Genomic DNA, 13,873 nt, shown 5'->3' with positions numbered 1-13,873 from the left:
ATCTGTTTGATCTCACAGGCAAAAATATGGGCAGGAAAACAGAATCTCATCTCTTGTGTCAGCTATTCTTCCGCACCGTGATATTCCCATGGGGACGCATTTCTGCTGTGCGAATCACAGTCGGATCAGTGCGGGCTGTTTCTTATCTGGACATGAAAGAAGGGAAGATGGAGGAGGGAGGTGTAAAAGGGAGGGAAATGGAGGTGGGGGGGGGGCTCCCCTGGGAATGATAACACCTGAAATTCACTGGGCGGCCTCTTGAATCTAGCTCATCATCATTTCATGAGCAGGAATCGTACTTATCCCTATTACAGCCGAGGATACATCCTCTGCTCGGCTGTTTTCCCTCAGTCTGTCCCAGATTGATTGAGTACATTAGACAGTTATATTGTTTATGTGTGTGCCACAGCCCATGTTACAGCGTGCCTGGGGATTTTATTATTAGTTTGATCGTTTTCTTTTATTCATCTGCGGTCATCATGAGCATTGCTGGTGTTTGATAGCATCTCTGGTTCACGTGAGGTCAGCAAATCTGTTATTGCCGTTCCGCTGCAGGTGTAAAAGCCTTAATAAAACTGTTGTGCTTTAGTCAGAGTTTCCGTGGAGCTCAGTATAGGTTTTCTCCTCTGAATAGGCAGTTGATTTGATCGGCGGACCCTGCAGCATGAAACCGCACTGACAAGTACTGTTATCTCTACTTGCCTCTTCCACTCAGAACCCCCCTAACTCCCACGCTCACTCTCTCGCTCTCTCACACGCACACACACACACAGACATGCCATATCCACAAGGAGTATGACTTTCACCTCTGAGTGATGTCTATTGTCTGTATAAGGGGAGACCCATTACGAATCTGTAGTCCCAGCGGAGACATTGTGCTGCCCGCCGTGCTCCCTTGTCCTTCAGCAGCGTCCTGTGATGACGGTAGATAAACAATGGGAACAAACAGTCACTCCCCACAGCATTGATCTGGCTCCCTCACCCCTCCCTGCTCTCACCAACAACGCCACATTGATTCCACCTACACTCAATTTATATGAAAGCCCCCCCCCCCCCCCCCCCCCTTTTCCACCAGGACTGACAAAAATGATAAATGACCAACCCCTTCCTTCCTCTGCCACCACCTCCCCGTGCCTCGCGTTGGCTGTCCGAGGCACTACAAGCCTATTTCTCCCCTCAGAAATCCAATAGAGTGAGCTCCCCCTTTTCTTAGAAGTGTACATTTTTATTTTTTGCAGGAGGAGAAAGAGAGTTGGAGGGGGGTTAGTCATTGCTTCAGGTCCTTCCTATAATTTCCAGACATAAACATGTCACTGGCGTAATTTCAACCCTGCAGGACATCCATATGCATGATGTCAAAACATCAGAAAAGACGAATGAAGGAAATTATTATGTATTTCAACGGCACACACCCTAGGATCTCTTCTCCTGTGGCTGCTGGCTAATAGTCTGAGATGTCACTCAAAGATGAAATCATATGCAGAGCCTTCAAAGTGGGGTCAATTATTTCTCTTTGTCAAAGGCTTAATCAGTCCATTCTCTCGTTATGTATCTGATTAATCCGTCCACTGTGTAATCACATGAATCAGATTGCAGTTAATTCAGACACGACACCTTTTTCTTTTGTCATGTGTGAAAAATAACTTGACTGTATGACGTCTTAATGCAGTTTGATCTTACTGCAGTATTTTCTATACTTGTCTTTTCTTGTTCTCTGTGCCGTCCTTGACTCTTTCTCAACTGCTAATAAAGGTCTGCAGTTTACAAATGATGTCTTCCATGTTCTCAACTGTTTTTTTTAATCTACAGATCCAGTGTCCCCATGCCTGTAAATGGGGCACAGAGTGTCTATAAATAGATATACTGTGGTAGTGAGCTGCCGGTGGTTATCAGCGGGGGGTGGGGTGTGTGTGTGTGTGTGTGTGTGTACTTTCTATGTGCTGCATTGAAGCCGAGGCTATCGATGAAGGCACAGGTTCCACTCTCGCCACTCATCCCCACAGCCCATGGGAGTAATACCACTGAGGAAAGTCTCCATTTCACATCTTAGCTCCACCGTTCCCTAATGACCCTTCCTTGCTTAGTCTCCACCCCTCCACATTTCTCCCATGGCTCCTACAGCTCATCCACAACTGCTTTTCCCACTGTGAGGTAATCTATTTTACACTACCTGCCTCTCTCAGATCCCCCTGTCCCTATAGCTCCTGCTTGAGAGCCTAGATCTGAAGAGAACAGGAGGTTTGGGAGTCTGTCTAAGATGAAAAAGACTAAGGGAGTGCCATGTATATTTTATTCTCTGGCCTCCGTGTTTTTATTCATCTTGGTCTTAATCGTCTCCACATAATATGAATGTGTAATCACGCCATAATGCCTGTGCCTGCTTAGGTTATCCTCATGGAGGATGATATGTGTGTTGATGGGATCTGACATGATCCCTCTAATGGAAGTCTACGGGTGGGATCGCGCTCTGTCTGGTACAGAGTATACAGTACAGTAGTGGAACAGAGACGCCCCAATTCTCTCTAATTGTCATTGAACACACTTTTTCTGTCTTCCCATTCTGTTCATAATTGCTCTTAGGAAAAGATTGCACTCCCTTGTCTGGATTTGAAGATGAGCCTCTGCCTCTTTGTCCCATTACTCTGTCAACGAATAACATTGCAATCATTTCAATTATGACAGCGCTGGGATCGAGGTCTTCAAGTGGGGCCTTGAGATGTAATTGGAGGGGCACGGACGAACTGAGGGAAGGCATTTTTCTTCTGTGAAATTGCCTCAGTCTTGGGGACAGTAAATTGAGGTGCTGAAAAATGATGTGATTATTCAGCCGCATGGTTTGGTAGGGGAAATGGTCTGAAAGTCACTTTCTAGAGAATTAGAAGGCAAAACTACATTTCCCTCCCGAGTCCTCTGTCCTTCACGCGGTGGCATGAAATGAATTGATGAGACAGAGGGAGAGGGAAGTGTCGGTGTAAATGTTTGCAGCTAGAATGAAGCTGCCTGCCTGCGCATTCAGATTGGCTGAAGGGTGGGAGGCGGAAGCTGGAGTGAGGATATGCCACCGCGTTCCACACTATTTCACGGCCTGAGCCTTTAATCGCAGCAGCCACAATGGATGCATAAAATGGAATTCAAATTTCAGATTGATTGATTCTATATTGATGAATGCCAAGGCTGGCTTAAGGAGGAAAAAAAAGTAACCTCTTTGAGATGGCGAGTCCTTACTCCTCTCGTGTGCCTGTTTGTTGCTTTAGTCGTGCTTCAAAATATGAAAATTCTTGTTTTCTGACGTTTAATCTCTCACAAGAAAAGGTAGGAGGCTGAATGCAAATGCAGAAATTTGCTATAGCTTTGCTTATTACTGCTCGTGGTGGAGAATTCCAACACAGTAGTCACAACACTTCAAACTGTTGGGTTTTGAGTTTTATCACCTCATGTTTTAGTAAAGGCCTCTAGATGAGCAACATCAAAACAAGGCAAGGAGAGAAGATACTTAGCATTTCAACTTCTCTCTTAAAACAATGTTCAACCCTCGCCTTCCCCACTCTATTGTGTCTCGTTTCTTAATCCCCTCAAGGCACCTCACACAGTAACAGAGCTGGCATAAGCACATTTGGTACTGTTTGCAGTGTCGAGATTAACAGGATTACAGATTAGGGATTACATTGGCGTCATTCTTACCCATTTAACCTTGACCCATGCCCCACTCAAGCGATTCAGACGGTCAGACCAAACTTGTTTTTGTGTTTGTAAGACCTGAGTGTTTGCACAAAAGCTCAGTAATATTTGTTCAGGAATAAATACAAACAAAACGTGTGTGCGTGCGCGCTTTGTAGTGAGATGACTGGGATTGTAGATTCTTCTAATGAGTCTCTCGGGTCTGTGTCCGCTGTGATCGAGCAACTTTGGTAGAGGCACATCAATACACAGACAAAGACAGAAAAAGTGACAACAGTAGCCTTTTGATGAGTGTCCTATGGATCACCCCCCTCACCCCCCCACCCCCCATTTCCTTCTACACAGTTTCCATGCCTCTGAACACAACGTAACTCTTGCGTTTCCATGGAGAACGTGCTGTTGCCAAGGCCTTCAGTGATTGAACACAGAGGGTCGTCGTTTATTTCTGTCAGTCAGCGACGAGGGGACGGATTGAGGAGAAGGGGGCAGCGCTGGATCCTCAGGGGCTCGGAGGGTCCAGCGCTCCTTTTTAAAAGTTTATTTGTCGAAGGGATCACCTACTGCTGGCTGACAGTGTTAATGTACTGACTCTCATCGCGAGCCCTAGGACACTTAGTGTTATTCACACTTTAAAAGAAGTGCAACCACAGTGTCGGCGTGGGAGGGTAAAAGGAGAGAAGGAAAGGGGGAGGGGGCAGGACGTGCACGGCTACATATGGCCAACCTTAGCGTTGTTTACCCAGAGAGTTGTTACAGCTGAGGACCAGGCTCCGTCCTCCTGTTCCTCATCGTCTCTCATTAATCTAGCAGTATGTTTCTGGCCTGCTTCCCATGATGTAGAGCGTGCAGGTTTGACTGACCACCCACCCTGAGGGAAAGCATTAGTCTGTCCTCTCGGCCGTCACCTGCTTTTGTTTATGCCGCCACTTCATTCTGTCACCATCATTCAGCTGCTATAAAATAATGAGGGAAATATTTTAATTGATGTTTTCAAAGCCTTGAGATTGATGGTTGCCCTTGGGGTGAAAGTCTCGCTCATTTCTCCCACCAGGGTTTTGTAGTCGAGCATCCTGTCCTTTCCTCTGCTTTTGTCCCCCCTTCCACTTCCACTTTTGAATATCTCCCTTTTCTTTGTGCTTTGCTTTTGCTCTTTTCCCTCCTATTGGTCTACGTGCCGCCTCCATTTAGGGAGACATTACAGAGTTCATATTAAGCCTGAGCTCTCTCCATCATCGAGAATGAAAAGGTTGGTTATCAGATACACATCAGTCTCCATCTGCCTCTCCTTTATGCATGAGTTAAGATACTGACTCTCTTCAGCAGACTGAAACACCCAGGGTCTCTGCGCACCTTTCAGGCTGCTCTTTACCTTACGGATGTGTCTGCTGGCTATACCTCTCATCAGCTTCCGCTAACATGAAATATTCATGTTCACCTTTCTTTCCCGTCTTCATTTTTGCATACATTATTTTGGAGGACGGAGATGTTTTGCGGTTGCATCCTGGCTTCTTATAAGGTATGAACGGTGCATAAAATAGAAGACACATTAGGTGAGATGGACGTGCAGACATTTGAGATCCATTAGCCATTATTCTGTTCAGTATGTGCTATACCCGCATCTCCATTATAGTCTGATGTATTATACTCTCTATTTAGCCAGCCTGATCTCACTGCTTCACACTTGAGTCCTTGAGCTTTCCCTTTATTTGTGTCAGCTTCTCTCTCACTCCCCTCACTCAGGCCATAACCCACTTTCTCTCCATCTCCCTCTCCCTTCCTTCCTTCAGTTGTAGCTCTCTCTACCACAGAGTGAAGGTCAACATTGGGAGGCGGTCATCACTGCTGTGAATTGGGCAAGAAGTGAGCTTTTCCGTGCCCCTGCTCTGTTTGTATTGTGTCACCACTTAATCTGTTCCCAAGACATGTCAACAGTGTCATTAGAGTCACAGCAGAGCTTGTTGTCTTTCTGCAGACGTTGGCCAAAGATAACATTAATCATTACCAGAAAATGACTTTAAAATAGCTTCTTTCTGAAAGGGCAGGGCTTAGTGATATGTGTTTGACGTTGTTATTGCATTATAGATAAAGTTATTTACTTGTATCAATATGATAGGGAAGGATGATGCGTGTAAGCATGTACTGATGTTCAAAGTGAAGAACCGTGTTTCTCTGTTGTGCTTGAGTTCTTTGTTACGTCTCTGCCTCTCAGATGTAATGAGTAGCTGCTCTTTTCTCTTTTTTATCGTTACAATATTTAATATCTTTTGGTTTTTGACTGTTGGTTTGGAGAAAACAAGCTGTGAGAGGACTTGTCAAGTAGAGCTCTGTGAGCTCATGAGTGTTTTTTTGTTGTTTTTTTTTTTTTTTTTTTTACAGTTTCCTGACATTTTGTAGACAAAACAACTAATCAGTTATTCAGTACAATAGCCAATGAATTAGACGGTAATGAAAATAATCAGAAGTTGCATTTGTAGATACAGCCGAAAGTCAACATTACTAGAATTTGGCGATGAGAAAGCTCATCATTGTAAGTTTTGATTGATTTATTTTTTAAGTGGCAACACGAGCCATTTGGCCAGGAGACCTGAAAAAACAGTTGGGCTTCAGCGCGTAGTGTTAAAACTTGTCTCCCCCGTCTTCTTTTCTGCTTCACTGTTTCGAGCAGCAGTCACTTCCTGTGGCTAATCATACTTTGATATGCGGTGGCACGAACCCTGGCTCCCTCAGAAATGAACAAACAAGGTACCGGGGGGATCTTCAAGCGACCAGGGCTGTTGGTTTTTGTCTGCTCTGCTGCGATACATTCTCTGAACGCCCACTGTTTTTTCACGGCCTCTCTTTACATTAGACTCTGCCTCCCTATGAAGAGGAAACTTGGACACGACTCAGAGAAAGAGAAGTGTGATTTTCTTCCACTGCACTCGCAGTGAGATTTAAGGCATCCTGTTAAGCTTAGCTGGAAGGCCTAGAGGGGGCAGAGATACTCGCCAGAATGCTGACCTTGATTACATTAGAGGGACAGTTATGTGAGCTTGATTTTTTAATTTATTTATTTATTTATTTATTTTTTCCGCCTTTATACTACTGTGTGTACACGAATGATAACTTCAACGATCAAAGGATTATCTTTATGGAATCCTCTTAGAAATGATGTATGATGTGATCTGAATTTATCTACAATCAGACTGTGAAAAATCAAACATTATTGATTTTAATGCTGTCGGATGGAGAATAGTTAACTGTGCTGAGCATAGTTTAGACACCTCTGTATTTTTAATGTTACCCCCCTATAATTAAAGCTCGGTTTATGGTGTTACTAATAAACCCTTTGATGGCATTATCAGATCTATTTTATGTCTGATTTGAGTCTGATGAGTCTTGATGGGTTTGGTGGTCACTGTTTAATGTCTTCGGGTTGAGAGGGGTGTGACTCTGCTCTAATGTGGTATCTAGGGTTTTATAAAGGGATGTGCGTGCACCTTGATAGCTCTCTAGTTTAATGGACAGAGCATTTCCATGCAAAGGTAATGATGCTCCGTCTCATTTTCTCCACCAGGCGTCCAAATGGAGAAATGATGTCTTTTTGACTAGCTCGCACGGTTCTCATGCTGAATCTTGTACTTTTCACACTTGGCTTGATGGAGACTGACTAAAGGGCTGGTATATTAACATAGGTCTGCAGAGGGCTTGGATATGTATATTGAGCGTGATGAAGGGTTTTCTCCCAGAGTAAAGGATCCTATTGTTGCCAGGTCTGTCTGTCACTGTCATCCACTCCTCTGCTCTTGGATCATTTCCCTTCCATCAGCTTGTTTTTCTCCCTTCCCCTGCACTCCATTTTGGTCTCGATGCTGTGAGGATTTGAGGGAAATAGAAGGCGAGTGTCCCCGCGGGTGATGGCTTCACTTGTATGCAGTCGCAGAGTCCTACTGGACTGAATTGGGAATTGGCTCGCCCGAGGCTTTGTTGTCACTCACATTCTGCCTATTGATTGTGTGGAGGCTGCGGGAGCGGGTGATTTTTGTGTGTGTGTGTGTGTGTGTGTGTGTGTGTGTGTGTGTGTGTGAACACAGGGGTTAGGTGTGTGTGTGTGTGTGTGTGTGTGTGTGTGTGTGTGTGTGTTGTGTGTGTGTGTGTTGTGTGTGTGTGTGTGTGTGTGTGTGTGTGTGTGTAGGGGGGGAATTGGCAGCTCTTAGTTTGTGTAGGTGAGTGCAAGGACTACTTTGGTGTGAACTTTTGGAGTGTTGGCACTGGCAGTATACACACGTCTCCCACACAATGCTAAACCCACACAACACAAGAAAGTGATATGTTGTTTGTTCTATAGGAGCTGATGCTGTACTTTCAGATTTTAACATTATTTTTCTTCTGTCATTCTGTTTTTCTAGGTCAGGAGATTCGGTCCTGAGGGAATGGTGCTGGTGAGATGACCTGCGTGACCTCACTTTCCTCAAGAGATCATTCTCCAATCAAAAGAGTGGAGCCAAATCTAGTTGGTACATGGTTGGCAGGTTCACATGATGGACAGGTGATGGAGTCTTCCATCATCTTTCTCCACCAGTGACTCGGCCTGCCAGCCCTCCCTCCGAGGCATAAGTGTGTACCAGCGGTCCAAGGCCCCCTATTTCTCTGCCATGGTGACATAAGCAGCGCTGCAATATGAGGGAGAGCCAAAGTGAGACCGTCTCATTTCTTTCTCCAGTAGCTGCTGCAGCTGCTACCTTATCGCCGTTTGTATTTAGCTCCACAGCGAGACTGACTTTGTTGTGAATAATCCCTGCTCACCGTTTTCTACCCACACCGAGAGAGACTGCCCCCAAGGCGTGTTGCTGGGCCGGTGGGGCGGAGCGGTGTGGCGTGAGACGATGCTGGGATGCGTGACACGCCTCCGTCGGCTGGTCCGTCTCCTCCCCCTGCAGACCTCCCTCCTCCTCCTTTTCCTCTTCTGCACCGTCAGCGTCTTCATCTCTGCCTACTTCCTCTATGGCGTCAAGCGGGAGCTGGAGCCATCGGGAGGGGGCGTGTCCGGAGCCGAGGGTGCATCCGCCGACTCCGACGACCCTCGGGTCACTCCGTCCCGCCTGCTACCTCTGCGGAGCGTCTCAGGGGGCCCCGGGGTGGATCCCGGAGGGGCCAGGACAGATCCTGTGGTTCTGGTGTTTGTGGAAAGCCAGTATTCTCAACTGGGTCAGGAGATTGTGGCCATTTTGGAGTCTGGCCGGTTCAGGTACCGGACTGAGATCTCTCCCGGTAAAGGGGACATGCCCACATTGACAGACAAAGAGCGAGGGCGTTTCACGCTGGTGATTTATGAGAACATTCTCAAGTATGTAAACTTAGACGCCTGGAACCGAGAGCTGCTGGACAAATACTGTGTGGAATATGGAGTGGGCATCATTGGCTTCTTCAAGGTTAGGACAACAGCACACTCCCTCTGCCTCCCTCCCTCTCTCCTCTCCCTCCTCTCACTCACACCTTCTGCCCTGTCCATCTGGCTGCACCGTCTCTAAGGAGATAGGATTCACAGGGTTGGAAAGACCTGCCTGGTTCAATATCACTCAGTCCCACTGCACTGTATCTCTTATGTTCTGTCTCTCTTGTTTTTCTTTATTCTGCAATCTGGCCTCCTTCACTCTTCTTGCCGAGTCTCTTGTTTCTCTTTCCTTGTTTTCTCTCCTTTCTTTTATTTTTTCTCAACATTCAGTCCACTCTCCTTCTATATCTCTCTTACTGTCTCTCTCCTCTCTCTCTCTCTCTCTCTCTCTCTCCCAGTAATCCTTAGCTGAGCCTGTTTGCCCAAGGCCAGTTTTCAGGTCTTATGGTTTTAATCACCATCTCTGAGCCATGAAAAGAATATAGAAAGATATGTGAAATGGTGGTGCAGAGATGTTAGGCAGTGTAGGTGAAGGTCAGGGAAGCCTGCTGGGATTTACCATCTATTGGGAAAGGAGGAAATGGAGTGAGGGCGTGCATCCTAATAACCTGGACACACAACATCACGCTGCTATGTGAACCCAACCGTTTGCAGTAGAGCCGGACTGATATCCACACAGTTGGCGGTTTATTAGGTACACCTAGCTAAAACTGTGGTTCTGGTATTTGTGAAAAGCCAGGATCCTCAACTTATAGGTTATAATATTCAGGTTTTATTGAAACTGTTTTAGAGAGGTGTTGATTCAACTCTGATGTAATCGTGGGGGATTGTGGTGCTGTTGAGCTGTATTACATTATTCCTATTATTTTTTCCATCCCATTTATATCAATAACGGTAGGCTAAATAACAAAAACGACTCCCTGCCATAGGTAACATAAGTCACTCTGCAGGGTTACATACTTTAGAAAAGTCTATAAATGAACTTCATTTGGTTGATGATGACGATTATTATTATTATTACTATATTTACAAATACACCAATAGAATCTATGGGGACTAAACTAATAAGGAAAGGTTAAAGAAACTAAGATTGTCTGTTGATGTATGCTGTCACCAGCACCCACACACGGTGGTGAAAGAACTAAGTAAAAGAGCAGGAGAAAGTAGGGCCGTATATCTGTGGTCATAGGGATGTGAGAGAGTCAGAGAATGACAAATGTGGCAGGGAAAATTTCAATGAATAATCACCGAACCCTCAGTCTTTGAATTTTAGAGGGCACAGCAGGAGGTTATTCATTTTGACTGCAATCTTGGAGCATGGCAGATTGAGCATAGCAGGTAGAAGCTGCCTCATGCCTTCACATCTGAGTAGGCCTGACATTCCTTATTTCACACATGATTGGAGAAAATGGGGAATTATATCCAATCCATTGCTGTCTTCATCACTCTGGTGTATGATGAATCTGTGTCATTTCTCTCTCTTGTTTCTGTCTCTCTGTTGACCAGGCTAATGAAAACAGTCTGCTCAGCGCGCAGCTGAAGGGCTTCCCCCTCTTTCTTCACTCTAACTTGGGTCTGAAGGACTGCACGGTCAACCCCAAGTCCCCCCTGCTCTTTATCACTCGGTCCGGGCAGCCCCTGCCGGGTCCTCTCCCTGGGGATGACTGGACCGTTTTCCAGTCCAACCACTCCACATACGAGCCCGTGTTGCTGGCCAAGACCCAGTCAGCCGAGAGCGTCGCATCGATGGGGCAGAACGCTGCTCTGCTCCCATCTGTGGTGCAGGACCTGGGGCTCCACGACGGTATCCAGAGGGTCCTGTTCGGCAACAACTTGGTCTTCTGGCTGCACAAGCTGGTGTTTGTGGACGCTGTGGCCTTTCTGACAGGGAAGAGGCTCTCGTTGTCCCTGGAGCGCTACATCCTGGTGGATATAGATGACATCTTTGTGGGCAAAGAAGGCACACGCATGAAGGTGCCTGATGTAAAGGTGAGTTTTTGTGCACAACTTTGCATTTGGAGCGTTAGGAAAGTTATCAGAATAGAAACTGAACCCATTGTTTTCGACAGCACTTTGCAGAAAAATAAAAACTGCCTCACACATTGCATGTGCTATCCTCTGCCAGTCATACAGAAACCCCTTCTTCTCGCTCCTCTTCTCCTTTTGAATGCGTTCGTCCCAGTAGGCCACTCAAAGCTGACAGGCCCCACTGCTCACACTGTCACAGAAGCTCCACAGCAATGAATATTTCAGGGGCCCAGACACATACAAAGAATGTTGAAAAGTTCCTTGCGCGCGTCCCCTCAAGAGCAGAACAGACCCCCCTCACATGTGGAGGCAGAGGGTATAAGAAAAAGTTATGGAAGAAGCATCAAGGCCTCCTCACTGGCAGCGCAACAGCGAGCTTTTAGGAACAAATCACACCCTGACAAGACGGAGAAATCTGAGAGAGTGAGAGAGGGTGTGCGCTGGGAGTCTCATCCAGCGTGGAGATCAAATGAAACAAACACCCGAATCAGAGGAGAGCAAAATATCAAACAGAATGAAGGAGAGGAGTGAGGCAACTGGGAGTGGATGTTGGATGTTTACCGAAAGAAACTTGCAGAATGAAATATGTATGTGGGCACGCATGCGCCGGGGTGTTCACGCTTTCCCCATTAATGTGCTCGTGTACCACTACGAGCGCGCCATGTATTGACCCACCCTTCTTTTCCTATCACTGTTTCAGGCCCTGCTGGAGACACAGAGGGAGCTGCGCACCCATGTGCCCAACTTCACCTTCAATCTGGGCTTCTCAGGGAAATTCTTTCACGCTGGTAAGATGTGTCCTGTGAAGAGAACCTCTGCTGCTGAGCAGAGAGACGAACATGCACTAAACTGAAAGAGAGAACACGCCCTGATGTCGATTAGATTCACGTTATTTTAATTTCTCTACTCCTTTCCTGTTCCTTCATGTCCTGACTTTTTCTCCTGCTGTTCATCTCCCACATTCCTCGCCTCCTTTTCTCATCGCTGACCCCATTTCACCTTTTGTTTCTTCTTTGTCTTTGTCCATTTTTATCTCCTCCATTTCCTCTTTAACCTTCACGCCTGTTTTTTTTCCCTGTTAACCTCCCTCGTCCCCACCCCACCCCCCTCCCCGTCTGACCGTCCACCCTCTCTCCATCACATCCAGGGTCTGATGAGGAGGACCTGGGAGACGACCTGCTGCTTTCCTACGTGAAGGAGTTTTGGTGGTTTCCTCACATGTGGAGCCACATGCAGCCACATCTATTCCACAACCAGTCCGTGCTGGCCGAGCAGATGTTGCTCAACAAGAAATTTGCCATGGTGAGTCACAGGGGCCAAAGGTCAGATCACAGCGTTGGGAGAGCACTGTGACCAGAGCTATTTTTTTTTTTTTTTTTATATCCCATTCCCCTTGTTCGGATAGGCAATCTTAGGCAAGGTGTTAATGCTTTTTTTTTTTACTGTAACTCTTAAGATTTCAGTCCGGGTTGTCCGCATGATCTAATACTACCGCAAACACAGTAGGTGTGACTGTTTACATTGCAGCCAAACAAATTCATATGGTTTTAATAACAAAGTCGAGGCACCACCGATCTGTTTTCATGCTGCTCATGGTGTGAGTAGTTTTCCACGCAACAGCAGGTCACAGTGCAGTTGGTTACTTTGCTGAGGAGTTGGAGGTGTGTCGCCTGTCGCCTGCAGCTCTTCATATAACGGTTCACTGTGGATGCTCCTTCTTGTTCAATGGCTCGCAAATTAAAAATGATACACTGACAAAAAAAAACAAAAAAAACAATGATGAACATGACCATGGTTTTTTTTTTAGATGCTTTTTTGATGAATGATCAATGTCATCCCAATATGTGGCATTGCATTTCCTGAGCCTGCTTCACAGTAAGAGCCAGTTGAACGCTGTGAAGCAGCAGCAGCTTAATACAGCTCTGACATGGTGTAAAGACAGTAACCAGTGAGGTTGATATCAGTGAGATAAAATTACACAGGATTACATGCTGCATCATTTTCCAGTGGTCCCTTCATGCTTAAGCAGGGACTGTGAATCCAGCATGGGAGTGGTGGACTGCTAATAATAATTACATCGAGTGGTTATTGCAGAAAATGGCAATTATAAATTATATCTAAAAAAAAAATGTGGTCTGATGTCAGGAAAATATTCAGTGTTTTAACTTTAACATTGAGGAACTTAATGGGTTTTGGTCATCTGCTCTCTAAACTGTCACTCATGTATTTTCATCCTCCAGGAGCATGGGATCCCCACTAACATGGGCTACGCTGTGGCACCTCATCACTCAGGCGTCTACCCTGTCCACATGCAGCTGTACGACGCCTGGAAGAAGGTGTGGGGCATCAAGGTGACCAGCACAGAGGAGTACCCACACCTGAAGCCTGCTCGCTTCCGGCGAGGTTTCATCCACAGCAGCATTAGTGTAAGACCAATTTTCATCCACCCAGGCATCCATAAGGCCTCATTATCTTGTTACCTCTGGCTTGTTGCTTTCCCTCCACTTGGCTTCTCAACATCCATTACCTTTTCTGCCAGTAATCCCTTTCAGGGTTGTTTTTCACCATCTACATATGCTATCCTTGATTCATTATTTCTCCATCTCCACCTCCTCCAGTTCTTTTGTATTTATTCTTCTCTCAAGGCCAGCAGTTACTCTCTGTGCTGCATTTGTCCATCATCCTCTGTTCCTTTTCGACTCTGCTTTTCTCAAGTCTTGTCTGCAAAGATGCCGAGCAGAATCTTATTTTCATTTACTCCATATCGCGGAGGCAACAGAAGTCCTGAGAAAG

At 46.0% G+C, this 13,873-nt stretch overlaps 1 protein-coding gene across 1 annotated transcript in view; it reads left to right on the top strand.

The window, feature by feature from the left end:
- Window positions 1-13,873, top strand: part of ndst1a (N-deacetylase/N-sulfotransferase (heparan glucosaminyl) 1a) — a 39,288-nt gene that overhangs the window by 18,099 nt on the left and 7,316 nt on the right. The window contains exons 2-6 of the mRNA XM_056383044.1: window positions 8,067-9,089; window positions 10,559-11,041; window positions 11,781-11,868; window positions 12,228-12,382; window positions 13,321-13,506. Coding sequence (XP_056239019.1) covers window positions 8,544-9,089; window positions 10,559-11,041; window positions 11,781-11,868; window positions 12,228-12,382; window positions 13,321-13,506 — 1,458 coding nt within the window. The 5' untranslated portion in view covers window positions 8,067-8,543. The remainder of the gene's footprint in view (window positions 1-8,066; window positions 9,090-10,558; window positions 11,042-11,780; window positions 11,869-12,227; window positions 12,383-13,320; window positions 13,507-13,873) is intronic.

The sequence above is a fragment of the Seriola aureovittata genome, chromosome 8 (assembly GCF_021018895.1).
Source record: "Seriola aureovittata isolate HTS-2021-v1 ecotype China chromosome 8, ASM2101889v1, whole genome shotgun sequence".
In the NCBI taxonomy this organism is placed as follows: Eukaryota; Metazoa; Chordata; class Actinopteri; order Carangiformes; family Carangidae; genus Seriola; species Seriola aureovittata.
This window is presented reverse-complemented; position numbering and strand designations above follow the sequence as displayed.